Source organism: Hylobates moloch, unplaced genomic scaffold (genome assembly GCF_009828535.3).
Source record: "Hylobates moloch isolate HMO894 unplaced genomic scaffold, HMol_V3 SCAFFOLD_4, whole genome shotgun sequence".
Lineage (NCBI taxonomy): Eukaryota > Metazoa > Chordata > Mammalia > Primates > Hylobatidae > Hylobates > Hylobates moloch.
In genome coordinates, this window is record NW_026652279.1 from 9,290,436 (window position 1) to 9,306,029 (window position 15,594).

The 15,594-nt window shown below is 38.6% G+C and overlaps 1 protein-coding gene across 3 annotated transcripts in view; it reads right to left on the minus strand.

Moving 5' to 3' along the window:
* The window catches only part of SUCLG2 (succinate-CoA ligase GDP-forming subunit beta), a 374,531-nt gene that overhangs the window by 234,509 nt on the left and 124,428 nt on the right, over window positions 1-15,594 (minus strand). For all 3 annotated transcript variants that reach the window (XM_058437145.1, XM_032149461.2, XM_058437146.1), the window contains exon 3: window positions 322-421. In XM_058437145.1, the coding sequence (XP_058293128.1) occupies window positions 322-421 (100 nt within the window). The remainder of the gene's footprint in view (window positions 1-321; window positions 422-15,594) is intronic.

The window sequence follows — 15,594 nt, forward strand, 5'->3', positions numbered from 1 at the left end:
TGCAGGTTCTTGAATAGAGGAGTGACATTATGGAAGGAGCATTTCAGTTGGAAGTGGTATCATTTCCAACATTTATGATGAATCATTGATTGTCTAGGACAGAAGGTCTGCCAAGTTTTCACCAATTAGTAAGAAAAGTCATTTTGTGGGAGCAGAAGCAAAACTAGGGCACTGCCAGAGCCCTCTACCTATGATTTCAGTTTCTTCTAGTTGCTTTGGCCTGCTCCTACCCCACCACAACCATCCTCAGTGTGCCTTTCCATCTTGAGCAAGATTTTCCGTAACTGCCAAAAGACAAGGAATAACAACCTCCAGACTTACTCTTTTGTTAAATGAACACCTCCTTTCAAACCACTATTGAAGACACCTTTTCCTCTTCCACCAGCTAAGATCTGGGCTTTTAAAACAATTTCTTTTGCATCTGAAAAAGAAAAATCCAGAGTTGGTAGCTGATTTTAAGTTCTTTTTTTGTTTTTTAAGCAATAAGGAAACCAATAATGGCACATAACTTCCAAGTAACTGGTAAAAGCTCTCTCAAACTAACTTTGAAAATAAATGCAGTGAAGAACTTCAAAAAAAATCTACGTGCCAAAATACAAAGCTTGTTTACTGAGGATATTCAAATGCTTCCTACCAGTTTAATCATCTAATACTTGACCTTCCCAAGGGAAAGCAAGGCATGTGTTCCCTTGCTCTTTTGAGTGTGTCAGAAGAAGCTAAATAAATCCTGGAAGGAGGTATTAGTTTTACTATGTAATGGTACTCCATGTGGCAGAGGCACCAGTCGGCCAGTAGGAGGTGCTAACCATCAGAGATGTCAAAGGGAAGACTGGATTATGTGGGGGAAGGTTTAAAGACAAGACACAAAGGTCATAGTTAATAACTGCATTATTGGAAACCAACAGTTTTCTGAGCAGTTGTTCTATATATCGATAGGGTTGGGCAAGGGAGGAGGAAATGGATTACAACTAAAAGCAAGCAATATTTTAAAATTATTGGCAAGGTAACAAAATATCCTGGGGGAAAGTGGTTGTGGAATCTTTATTTCTCATCACACTCCATGAATGAAACAACTCTCTAATCTTGACTTTTCAGACGAGAGTTATTAACACAAATATCTTCCTTTGCAGGGAAGTTGGGTGCATGAAGTAGCCCAGTGACAAATGGGGCCTTTAGCAAACAGGGTAGCTCCCCTCCCCAACCACCAAAACAAAACAAAACAAAAACAAAAACTGCCTCCAAATCAAATATGTTTAATGAACCAAACAGCACACATCTGCAGACCACAGCTGATATCCTCTGTTTGTGAGTCATCTTTATTTAAAATCAGAGAACCCAACTGATCCCCTATAAGGCCATGAGAGTATTCTGGTTCAGTATACCAGATTTAGAATCTGCAAACCCAGGTATCAATCTGGCCTTCATCCCTCACCCAGCTGTGTGACATTAGGCAAGTTACTTAATGTCTCTGAAACTCGGTTTATTCAACTGTGAAATGATGACGAAGGTTGTTTTAAAAATTAAATGAACCCACATGAATGCTTAATCCCAGAGCCTGAAAACTCGTGATTAATTAAAAACTATTACCTCGACCAGTTAGTTCATTTATTACCTTTGTATATTGTAAAGAATGAAAGGGATCATTACAGAGATGGCTAAACCAAAAAACTAACAAGCGCTCCATTAACTTTGGTTATTTCAGCTATTACTGTCACTGTCATCATCACTGTTACTCACAGGCAAGCAGGTAAAGGTTCACACGGAAAGAGCCGTGGAAGGTTTTATCATCAAGGCAATGGGGAGCTACAGAGGTATTTTACAGAAGGCATTCGGACAGCTGATGTCACACCATTGAGGCTCCTTCACTGTCTTCACTGGTTAGTCTTCTTGTCTCCTATATTTGCTTACACTCAGAAAGCTGAAGCCCACCTTTTCCTCAGAAGCAAACACAGTTTTTTCTTAGAGTGCTGTCCTGTGTACCCTCTGGCAATAATTTCTGCCCTGGATATGAACCATCACAACATCGGTCAAGTCCTGTCTTATAATAAACTGGTTTCCATCAAGCTGAGTAGAAGACAAATTAATTGTCAGAAACTCACAAGGAAAGCAACCAAGTAAAATGAATACATTGCATATTTAGCATACTGCAAGAACAGTAGTAAGAGCAAGGATATTGGAGTTAAACAGACCTGGGTAAAATCTCCAACTCCACCTATCACTTTCTTCGTAGAGAAGAAACAACTGAGATTCAGAAAGGTAAAAGTAGCATGCTGTTCTGTAAAGCAGTCATATTAAAGAAGTCTACAGTGTAAGGATGATGTGAAGAATAAATGAAATATAGTAAAGTGCCTGGCACATTTTTTTAAAGTCAAAATATGATAGCTATCATCATTATAATAATTTTCAGCAATTAAGAAAAAATGGCACACAGGAAGACATTTTCTATTTTTCTTTGGAAGACATCAACTGGAAAAAATACTTTTTGCTGTCTACTCAAATTTTTAATTGTGACCACCTCAAATTCTTTAAAATAACTGGCATTCCATTGCCATTATCATTTTTCATATCCTTGTCATCCTGAAGAGATGCTTTCCTCTCTGAGCTTTCCAGCAGCAAAACTTGAAAGCCAAAGAGAATACCTAATTGGGCATTGTTAATTGGCACTACATAGGCTTGATTAGATCAGCTTTAGTCACTAACCATCAAGTCACAGAAACAGTTGTATCCTCAATGAAATGTTGTCAATTAAACGTGTCACTATTTGACCTCCAGTCAAAAGGATTCCATGCAAAACAGTTGGCAGAACAAGCAACCAGCTCAGAGACTCTGAAACCACAGATCAGGACAAATGGAAACAGACAACAACGTACGCACATCTGCAACATACACCCCAGGCCAAAAATGAGTTCACTAAAATCATCTCTTCTGATTACATCTCAAGCACTAAATCAATATAGTAAGTCAGCAAGTCAGCAGCCCAAAGTAAAGCAAGTTTTCTCATCTTGAGAAAAACTCTCATGAAGTAATTTAATTCAACGCTTATTTACTCAAGGTGCTGAAAATTAAGATGACTAAATCCCACTCAACAGTAACTCATCTCTTCATTCAGTATTTACCAAATTGATTCACATGTACTAAATGTCACTGTTTCTATTTATTTAAAGATCTGATCTCTTCCAAAACCCAAATTTCTGTTTTTTTTAACATTGCCTCTTGCCCCAATCCCGAACAGTATTAGAAAAGAAAAAAAAAAAAATCCCATACATAAAATGCAATTTTTGTCTGAATAAGATGACTTAACCATCCTTTAGAAAAACAAGCTAAAAGGACAGAGGAAAAAAATAACTCTAATAGGTGTTGGGTTTTTTTTTGTTTTTTGTTTTAGACAGAGTCTCACTTTGTCACCCAGGCTGGAGTGCAGTGGTGTGAGCTTGGCTTACTGTAACCTCTGCCTCCCGGGTTCAAGCGATTCTCCTGCTTCACCCTTCCGAGTAGCTGGGGTTACAGGCACATGCCACCATGCCCAGCTAAGTTTTTGTATTTTTAGCAGAGATGAGGTTTCCCATGTTGCTCCGGCTGGTCTCAAACTCCTGAGCTCAGGCAATCTGCCCACCTCAGCCTCCCAAAGTGCTAGGATTACAGGCATAAAATAGATTTTATATAGAAGTAGACTGCAACCTAGACATTGATAATTATATTATTGGACTCTGAGTTGGTATGACTTGGGTCTGGATAACTCCCAAGTCTTTGCTCTTAATTGCTATTTTTATATGCAGTAGCCTAAGTATGCAATGCCTTCACTAAATGTTGTTCCTTTCTTAGTGAGTTTCTGAAAATAACCAGTACTCATGGCTAGGTTTTCACTCAGTTTAATGGGAACAAGTTTATTAGAATTTACATATATTTTAGTAGAAAACACTGTAAGACATATCTGACAAACTTATAAACATGTAACACTCTCAAACACAATATCACTTAAGAGAACAATATTTAGAGCCATTTAAAAAGTCTAAGCAAAACCTCACTCTGTGGTCTTTCTTTACTCTATTAGCTGAATTATAACAATGCTTTTAAAAATGTTTTATTTTCATTCTTTACCACAAGTGTTATTCTAATTATAATACAGTTTTATAACAATTTTTATAGATCTCCAACAGTCACATGCTAGATAATAAACATTCTTGGAAGCAGTAGATTTAAAGGGAAAAAAATCGATTTTTTAAGAAAAGCATAATCTAAATAGAATACACATTTTTAATTAAACAAGCTTTGTAAAATGTGGTTCACTTAATTTTCTTAGAGATGGCTTTCTGAAAACATATTTACACAAAGTAATGCTCACAAGACATATTTCAGAGCTATAATAGGAATCATAGTAAATGTCTGAAATGTTAATCAAATATATTGACAAAAGTAAGTTATTTTCAACTATTTTTTAAAAACAGTTCAGTGATGAGTCAACTATTTGTGTTACTGAGTTGGTTTTTATTCAGCATTGCTCCTTTCTAAAATATAATACTTTCCTAAATGCTAAATGTATCACTGATACTGCAATGAGATGACTACTACAATGATCATCTATTTGGAGTCAATAATACCGGACTTGCGGAAACTGATTTCTATGGTTCACTGTCTGGGGCAAAATTGGAATATCCAGTTCTCAGCACAATTGCATTGTGTAATATGTAACATGGCAATCACCTTTCATGAGAGTTGATAGAATTCCTAATTGAGAAAGTTAAATTGTATTTCAGAATTTCAGATTTACCTATTACCAGAAGGCAAGGAGAAGGGAAAGTGAAAGGCAAGAGAAGAGTCAATAGATATTGTGTAAAGATGAACTTCAATAAAGAATATACAATTATATAGAGATAAGTTAGAGGCCTTGGTGCCAATTTCCCAAAGGAAATGAGCTCACTTCTATGTTTGTTTTATGACTTCAGAACCTGAACATAAAAATAGAGAGTTACCAATCTTCAATCATTACTATAATATCACCTATAGACTGACATATATTTCCACAAGTTGTAACTGGGTCAATGGGAATAAGATGATACTGTGATAATTCTCCATATGTCCAAAGGCATCTTTGAGACTGAAATAATTATTTCAGCTTTCAACATGTCTGACATGGACTTTTCAAATTTGGGACAGAGAATTTCAAACATACAGCACATTAGAATAAATCATTTCGCCGTTGGTCACATCATTTGACTGAATGAGACTGGAGATACGTGGCTCTCCAGTAGACTGCTGCCCATCAGAGATTTGAATCATATATGTCTAAAACAGCCACTTTCAAATATAAGTAAAAGACAGAAATAGAACCATCTCCAGGACAAGGATTTTATGATACAAATAGGAAGTTATCCAGGGAGATATTATTTCAGATCAAGAAATCCTTAACTGATAAGGCTTTCATGTAAGTTTTAAATCTAAAATTTCCTTTTGAATATGATTCCATATTATGAAAAAAAAATCCTTTCTTTGGATACTGTGGGGGCATGATAATGCCATTTTGAAGAGTTTGATTGTTTAAAAATGATAATATCTTAATACAAAATATATTTATGCTTTTGATGGAATAATTTTAATTTTAGTCCCTATAAAAATTTCTAAATTAAAGTTTATTAAATCATACTTTTTCATATTTGCCATACTCTTAAAAATATTATATATTTATTACTATATTATAGGCCACATTAAAATCTGTAATATAAATTAGGCTACTCTTCTATCTTGTCACTAATCTTACTTATTGCTTTCATAACCGTTAATACACATTTTGTTGGTGATAAAATTTTTAAAGCTAAATAAAAATTACCTCTAGAAAAACCCAATTCAGTTGTAACATCTTACTGTTCTCAGTAAAAGAGACAATCTTGCTCTTTTCATGCAGTTTAAAAACTAGTAAGCCAAACTTACATTGTGTCAATTATATTAAAAGATACATTTCTACATAAAAGCCTTAGGACAGAACTCCCTAACACTGATGGCAAAAAAAAAAAAAAAAAAAAAATTCCCAGGTGACCTCATTCAACACCTGTAACTAATTAAAGAACTTCTAACATTGTAAGAATGAAACCATAGGACATTAAACAAATCTTTTGCAAATGAAGCCACTTGAAGAAATGACAGTTTTTCAGAAAAATACAAGTTTCTTCAAAAGAACAAACTTCCAGAAGAAATCTCTACTGATTAATTACAGGACAAAGCAATCCTATTATGATATACATTGACAGTAAAAATACCTGTGTAACACTTGTAATTTCAAGAGATGCTGGAAACAGTCATGGAAGATAAAATGCATTTATGGAAGCCGAAAGTATTTCTGCTGTATTATGTGTATGTATTTAAAGGAAGTTAAGGAAAACTAGCTATAAAAAAATCATGTTTCCCTCTGATTTTCAAACCAAAGGTGTGAGTCAGCTAGGGTTCAATTAAGGAGGCAGAACTACTATGACTTATAGACAAGGGATTTATTATAGGAATCAAAGCTTGCACAATTGCAAGAGGTGCTGAGAAAGGGCAGGTCTAAAAGTGAGGTTGGAGAGTCCTAGGAGTCCCCAGCCAGCAAAGCGGAGGAATCGGCCCCTCCAGATGGAGAAGTGGATGGCAAAGGAGGAGCTGGGGAAAAGGACTTGGGACTTGCTGCCAAGTGCTACAGTTTGGATGCTTGTCCCCACAAAATCTCTCATTGAAATCTGACCCCCAGTGTTGGAGGACAGGCCTAATGAGAGGTGCTTGGGTCATGGGAGAGGATCCCTTATGAATAGATTACCTGGAACTTAAAATAAAACAAAATTAAATTTAAAAATAAATAAATAAATAAATTACCCATCCTCAGGTACTCTTTTACAGCAACACTAAATAGACTAAGACACCAAGCATCTCATGATGGGCCTGGGTCCATATTGCTCAGCAGGATCAGCACTTGGGACAAACAGCTGGACACAGTGCAGAGAAGAGCAAGAAAAGGCTGGAGCCTCTTGCTAACATCTCCACATTTGTCTGTCACTACCTAATCACAATGAACTGCAGGGAGTAATCGCAAATTCTGTGCAAACTCCTCTTTTAGTCAACTCGAACCCAAAACTATACAGGGAAGGGGATTCTGGAAAATGTAGTTCCAGCTTAAACAAGGTGACACAGTGCAAGTCATCACACCTGATAGCTAAAACATCTGACAGCAGAGCCTACAAGTGTTGCGGGTTCAAAATGAACAGCTCTGAAACGTTTCTGAGTTGCTTCAGAATCCACCTCTCCTTTAGTTGCATATTATTGAAGGCTACTTGACATTAAGGGGATTCTCTCGTCGACCATAACCAGTGATGAGGAAGGGAAGAACAAAAGGTGGCAACAGCCAGAACAGCTCTCGGTGTGCACACACTCATATCCTGCTGGTGGAACATAAACTTATGAAGGTTTCATTTGCAGAGCCAATTGGAATAACCGTGAAATTTAAAATGTATGGCTGCACCTATATTTAAAGATGTTTGTTTCACTTTTACAGCAGTATTACTAATTTTAGAGATCATCCACCTTCTTTATTAGAAACCTTGTATGTTCCTTATTTTCTGTTATTTAAATCTGTTCCTCTCTCAGACCCTCCTCCATTGGTGATAGGCACCCTCATAGGCAATCACAACTACTGTCCACAATCTTTGCCCTGCTGTCTGTTCACTGCCATCATTCACTGCCTATGGTCTCTGGACCATACTCCTGCTAGTTTTCTCTAAGTATTCCTGTCCACAAATGAGGAAAATCCTTCACCTTCACACAAGTAGGTCCTTTCAGAGGGGATCCTAAAGCTGTGTGGCTGAGCCCTTAGCAACAGTTTTTTCCTTTACAGCATGGACTATATGAACACCCTCCTGGGAAGAATCTGGCTCAATCAGGCACCACTTCACACTAAACCTGAGACCTCTGTGCCTGCAAATCACCAAGCCCTGCCGCCCAGTCGTCTTCTTCTCATTCAGACACATCATCCCTCAGGAACCCTTCACCTCTCCAACCTGTTCTGCTCTTTAGAGGAACTCATTCTTCAGACAGCCAATGCAGACTGAAATCAAACTCCCTCTCACAGACTCCTGAGCCCAGTGCAAATCAAGGAGTCAGGCTGGGCAACTTATTTCATACAGCTGAAAAATGCACAACAGTTCAAAAGTACCTGGAATCTTTGAAGGCAATTAGGAGGGCCACCTGCTTAGGGCTCACAAAAAATCCTTTGATAGTGCAAGTGCAATCCTACTTCCATGAAAATTGACAAGAGAACTAAAGATTTTCACTGCAATGTAGTTATAATAGTGAAAAAACTAGAAATAATCCAAATGTCCACCAACATTTAGACACTATTGGGAAAATAAATTTTATGTACCAAATAATGAAACAATAAAACGCCATACGTACAGTCATTAACAATAATTAAGTATACTTTTTAAAATTATACTTTAGGTTTCGGGATATATATGCAGAACCTGCCGGTTTGTTACATAGGTATACATGAGCCATGGTGGTTTGCTGCACCCATCAACTCATCATCTACCTTAGATATTTCTCCTAATTTTCTGTTATTTCTGTTATTTAAATCCGTTCCTCTCTCAGACCCTCCCCTACCCCCAACCCACTGACAGGCCCCAGTGTGTGATGTTCCCCTCCCTGTGTCCGTGTGTTCTCACTGCTCAACTCCCACTTATGAGTGAGTACATGCATTGTGTGGTTTTCTGTTCCTGTGTTACTTTGCTGAGAATGATTGTTTCCAGCTTCATCCATGTCCCTGAAAAGGACATGAACTCATCCTTTTTTATGGCTGCATAGTATTCCATCATGTATATATGCCACATTTTCTTTATTCAGTCTATCACTGATGGGCATTTGGGTTGGTTCCAAGTCTTTGCTATTGTGAACAGTGCTGAAATAAACATACGTGTGCATGTGTCTATATAGCAGAATGATTTATAATCCTTTGGGTATAAGCCCAGTAATGGGATTGCTTGGTCAAATGGCAATTTCTAGTTCTACATCCTTGAGGAATCACCACACTGTCTTCTACAATGGTTGAACTAATTTACACTCCCACCAACAGTGTAAAAGTATTCCTATTTCTCCACATCCTCTCCAGCATCTATGACTTCCTGACTTTTTAATGACTGCCATTCTAACAGGCGTGAGATGATATCTCACTGTGGTTTTGATTTGCATTTCTCTAAAAACCAGTGATAATAAGCTTTTTTTCATGTTTGTTGGACACATAAACATCTTCTTTTGAGAAGCGTCTGTTCCTATCCACTCACTTTTTGATGGGTTTGTTTTCTTCTTTCTTGTAAATTTGTTTTAACTTCTTTGTAGATTCTGGATATCAGCCCTTTGTCAGATGGACAGACTGCAAACATTTTCTCCCATTCTATAGGTTGCCTTTTCACTCGGATGGTAGTTTCTTTTGCTGTGCAGAAGCTCTTTAGTTTAATTAGAGCCCATTTTTCAATTTTGGCTTTTGTTGCTATTGCTTTGGCGTTTTAGTCATGAAGTCTCTGCCCATGCCTAGGTCCTGAATGGTATTGCCTAGGTTTTCTTGTAGGGTTTTGATGGTTTTAGGTTTTATGCTTAAGTCTTTACTCCATCTTGAGTTAATTTTTGTGTAAGGTGTAAGGAAAGGGTCCAGTTTCAGTTTTCTGCATATGGCTAGCCAGTTTTCCCAACACCATTTAGGAATAGGGAATCCTTTCCCCATTGCTTGTATTTGTCAGGTTTGTCAAAAGTCAGATGGTTGTAGATGTGTGGTGTTATTTCTGAGGCCTCTGTTGGTCTACATCTCTGTTTTAGTACCAGTACCATGCTGTTTTGGTTCCTGTAGCCTTGCAGTGCAGTTTGAAGTCAGGTAGAGTGATGCCTCCAGCTTTGTTCTTTTTGCTTAGGATTGTCTTTGTTTTGGGGGCCCTTTCTCGGTTCCATATGAAAGCTAAGTAGTTTTTACTAATTCTCTGAAGAAAGTCAATGGTAACTTCATGGGGATAACATTCAATCTATGAATTACTTTGGGCAGTATGGCGATTTTCACAATATTGATTCTTCCTATCCATGAGCATGGAATGTTTTTCCATTTGTTTGTGTCCTCTCTTATTTCCTTGAGCAGCGGTTTGTAGTTCTCCTTGAAGAGGTCCTTCTCCTTGAATATACCTAGCTATTTTATTCCCTTTGTAGCAATTGTGAATGGGAGTTCACTCATGATTTGGCTCTTTGTTTGTCTATTAATGGTGTATAGGAATGCTTGTGATTTTTGCACATTGACTCTGTATCCTGAGACTTTGCTGAAATTCCTTACCAGCTTAAGGGGAGTTTGGGCGGAGACGATGGGGTTTTCTAAATATATAATCATGTCATCTGCAGAGACAATCTGACTTCCACTCTTCCTATTTGAATACCCTTTATTTCCTTCTCTTGCCTGATTGTCCTGGCCACATCTTCTAATGCTATGTTGAATAAGAGTGGTGAGAGAGGGCATCCTTGTCTTGTGCCAATTTTCAAAGGAAATGCTTCCTGCTTTTGCCCATTCAATATGATACTGGCTGTGGGTTTTTCATAAACAGATCTTATTATTTTGAGATATGTTCCATCAATACCTAGTTTATTGAGAGTTTTTAGCATGAAGGGGTGTTGATTTTTATCAAAGGCCTTTTCTGCATCTATTGAGATAATCATGTGTTTTTTGTCTTTGGTTCTGTTTATGTGATGGACTATGTTAATTGATTTGTGTATGTTGAACCACCTTGGCATCCCAGGGATGAAGGCTACTTCATCGTGGTGGATAAGCTTTTTGTTGTGCTGCGGAATTTGGTTTGCCAGTATTTTACTGAGGATTTTAGCATCGACGTTCATCAGGGATGTTGGCCTGAAATTTTCTTTTTTTGTTGTGTCTCTGCCAGGTTTTGGTATCAGGATGATGCTGGCCTCATAAAATCAGTTAGGGTGGAGTCCCTCCTTTTCTATTGTTTGGAATAGTTTCATAAGGAATGTTACCAGCTCCTTTGTAAGTCAGCTGTGAATCCGTCTTGTCCTAGGCTTTTTTTGGTTGGTAAGCTATTGATTACTGCCTCAATTTCAGAACTTGTTATTGGTCTATTCAGGGATTCAACTTCTTCCTGGTTTAGTCACAGGAAGGTGTATGTGTCCAGGAATTCATCCATTTCTTCTAGACTTTCTAGTTTATTTGCGTAGAGGTGTTTAAAGTATTCTCTGATTTTAGTTTGTATTTCTGTGGGATCAGTGGTGATATCCCCTTTATCATTTTTTATTGTGTCTATTTGATTCTTCTCTCTTTTTTTATTAGTCTGGCTAGCAGACTATCTATTTTGTTAGCCTTTTCAAAAAAAAAAAACAGCTCCCAGATTCATTGATTTTTTTTAAGGGCTTTCCGTGTCTCTATCTCCTTCAGTTCTGCTCTGATCTTAGTTATTTCTTGTCTTCTGCTCGCTTTTGAATTTGTTTGCTCTTGCTTCTCTGGTTCTTTTAATTGTGATATTAGGGTGTCGATTTTAGCTCTTTCTTACTCTCTCCTGTGGGCATTTAGTGCTATAAATTTCTCTCTAAACACTCACTGCCTTAGCTGTGTCCCAGAAATTCTGGTACGTTGTGTCTTTGTTCTCATTGGTTTCAAAGAACTTATTTATCCACTGGCTTGAAATTCTCACTGCCAGCACATCAGTCTGAAATCCACCTGGGATGCTTGGTGGCGGGGGGCATCCTCCATTACTGAGGCTTGAGTAGGTGGTTTTCCCCTAATAGTACAAACAAAGCTGCCTGGAAGTTCTGACTGGGCAGAGCCCATCGCAGCGCAGCAAAGTCACTGTAGCCAGACTGCCTGTCTAGATTCCTCCTCTCTGGGCAGGGCACCTCTGAAAGTAAGGCAGCAGCCTGAGTCAGGGACTTATAGATCAAACTCCCATCTCCCTGGGATAGAGCACCTGCCAGAAGGGGCGGCTGTGGGCACAGCTTCAGTAGACTTAAAAGTTCCTGCCTCCCGTCTCTGAAGAGAGCAGTGGATCTCCCAGCACAGTGCTGGAGCTCTGCTAAGGAACAGACTGCCTCCTCAAGTGGGTCCCTGATCCCTGTGCCCCCTTACTGGGAGACACCTCCAGCAGGGGTCGACAGACATCTCATACAGGAGAGCTCCGGCTGGCATCTGGTGGGTGCCCCTCTGGGACAAAGCTTCCAGAGGAAGGAACACACAGCAGTGTTTGCTGTTCTGCATCCTCCACTAGTGATACTCAGGCAAACAGGTTCTGGAGTGGATCTCCAGCAAACTCCAACAGACCTGTAGATCGTAGCAGAGGGGACTGACTGTTAGAAGAAAAACTAACAAACAGAAAGCAATAGCATAAACATCAACAAAAGGGACATCCACTCAGAAATCCCATCCAAAGGTCACCAACATCAAAGACCAAAGTTAGATGAAACCACAAAGATAAGGAAGAACCAGTATAAAAAGGCTGAAAATTCCAAAAATCAGAACACCTCTTCTCCTCCAAAAGATCACAACTCCTTGCCACCAAGGGAACAAAACTGGATGAAGAATGAGTTTGACGAATTGACAGAAGTAGGTTTCAGAAGGTGGGTATTAACAAACTCCTCTGAACCAAAGAAGCATGTTCTAACCCAGTGCAAAGAAGCTAAGAACCTTGAGAAAAGGTTAGATGAATTGCTAACTAGAATAACTAGTTTAGAGAAGAATATAAATGACCTGATGGAGCTGAAGGATACACAAGTATCAATAGCTAGATCGATAAAATGGAAGAAAGGATATCAGAGATTGAAGATCAACTCAATGAAGATTACAGAAAAAAGAGTGAAAAGGAACAAATAAAGCCTCCAAAAAATATGGGACTACGTAAAAAGACCAAACCTACGTTTGATTGGTGTACCTGAAACTGACAGGGAGAATAGAACCAAGTTAGAAAACACTCTTCAGGATATTATCCAGGAATACTTCCCCAACCTAGAAGGCAGGCCAAAATTCAAATTCAGGAAATACAGAGAACACCACAAAGATACTCCTCGAGAAGAGCAACCCCAAGACACATAATTGTCAGATTCACCAAGGTTGAAATGAAGGAAAAAATGTTAAGGGCAGCCAGAGAGAAAGGTCGGGTTACCCACAAAGGGAAGCCCATCAGACTAACAGTGGATTTCTCTGCAGAAACCCTATAAGTTAGAACACAGGGAGGCCAATATTCAACATTCTTTTTTTTTTTTTTTTTTTTTTTTGAGATGGAGTTTTGCTCTTGTTGCCCAGGCTGGAGTGCAATGGCACAATCTGAGCTCACTGCAACCTCCGTCTCCCAGGTTCAAGCAATTCTCCTGTCTCAGACTCCCAAGTAGCTGAGCTGGGATTATAGGCATGCACCACCATGCCTGGCTAATCTTGTATTTTTTAGTAGAGATGGGGTTTCTCCATGTTGGTCAGGCTGGTCTCAAACTCCTAACCTCAGGTGATCCACTCACCTCGGCCTCACAAAGTGCTGGGATTACAGGCGTAAGCCACCGTGCCCGGCCCTCAACATTCTTAAAGAAAAGAATTTTCAACCCAGAATTTCATATCCAGCCAAACTAAGTTTCATAAACGAAGGAGAAATAAAATCCTTTACAGAGAAGCAAATTCTGAGAGATTTTGTCGCCACCACGCCTGCCTTACAAGAGCTCCTGAAGGAAGCACTAAATATGGAAAGCAAAAACTGGGACCAGCCACTGCAAAAACATACCAAATTGTAAAGACCATCAACACTATGAAGAAACTATATCAACTAACAGGCAAAATAACCAGCTAGCATCATAACAACAGGATCAAATTCACACATAACAATATTAACCTTAAATGTAAACAGGGTAAATTCCCCAATTAAAAGACACAGGCTGGCACACCGGGTAAAGAGTCAAGACCCATCAGTGTGCTGTATTCAGGAGACCCATCTCATGTGCAAATAGGCTCAAAATAAAGGGATGGAGGAATATTTACCAAGCAAAAAAAAAGCAGGGGTTGCGATCCTAGTCTCAGATAAAACAGACTTTAAACTAACAAAGATCAAAAGAGACAAAGAAGGGCATTACATAATGATAAAGGGATCAACGCAACAAGAAGAGCAAACCATTCTAAATATATATGCACCCAATACAAGAGCACCCAGATTCATAAAGCAAGTTCTTAGAGACTTACAAAGAAACTTGGACTCCCACACAATAATAGTGGGAGACTTTAACATCCCACTGTCAATATTAGACAGGTTAACTAGACAGAAAATTAACAAGGATATTCAGGATTTGAACTCAGCTCTGGACCAAGCAGACCTAATGGACATCTACAGAACTCTCCACCCCAAATCAGCAGAATATACATTCTTCTCACCACCACATTGTACTTATTCCAAAATTGACCACATAATTGGCAGTAAAACACTCCTTAGCAAATGCAAAAGAACGGAAATCCTAACAGTCTCTCAGACCACACTGCAATCAAATCAGAACTCAGGAGAAAGAAACTCACTCAAAACTGCACAACTACATGGAACTTCAACAACCTGCTCCGGAATGACTACTGGATAAATTAAGCATATTTTTAAGTATAAATGTCAGAAAACGCCCATGTACAAAGTAAGCTTTAAGCTGACCTTAATGACTAGTATTTTTTAAAAAAATACACTGGTAAATAGTTACATAGTCATAATAAAATCTAAACAACCAAGGTCGGGTGTGGTGGCTCATGCCTGTAAGCCACTTTGTGAGGCCAAGGCAGGTGGGTTGATTTGGGAGGCTGAGACAGGTGGGTTGCTTGAGCCCAGGAGTTCAAGACAACCCTGGGCAACCTGGTGAAACCCTGTCTCTACAAAAAGTACAAAAATTAGCCTGGCATAGTGGCACACCTGTAGTCCAAGCTACTCGGGAGGCTGAGGTGGGAGGATCCCTTGAGCCCAGGAGGTCGGGGCTGCAGTGAGCCGTGATTATGTCACTGCACTCTAGTGTGGGCAACACAGTGAGACCCTGTCTCAAAAACAAATAAATAAATGAGCAACAACCAAACTATTAACTGAGGTTGCCTTGAGTGGCTAGGGAGTAGTATTATGGGTACAACATTATATCTTTTCTATGTTGACCTAATTATTTTGCAATTATGTGTTAGAAAAACAAAAAGAGTTTAAAAACTGTGAATTAAATGTGGGCAGTTATTCATAGTAGTTTGTCTTGAATATTTAAATACTCATTTCTGTATCAGCCTTTACCATTTTACCACATGGGGTCGGGGTGTTTATATTTGAGGAAGCCTCTAGGAGATATCTTAAGGACACATGGCTAAATACCTTATAACATGACCTCCTAAAGAGTCACGCAAGAAAACTGGGAGTGGCAGGAAAATGTTTTGCCCTTTTAAAATATTAGTGAGCACTCACTTATTCTATGGGAATTCAAAATTCTTTTAAATGTCATGGTCATTGCCTTTCATAAACTTAAAATTGAATGGAAGAAACGACACAAACAAATTACTGAAAATTTTTAATTTATAATAAGCGTTAAGAAGCAAATTAGGAAGGGGAAATGGTGTCAAGTAAA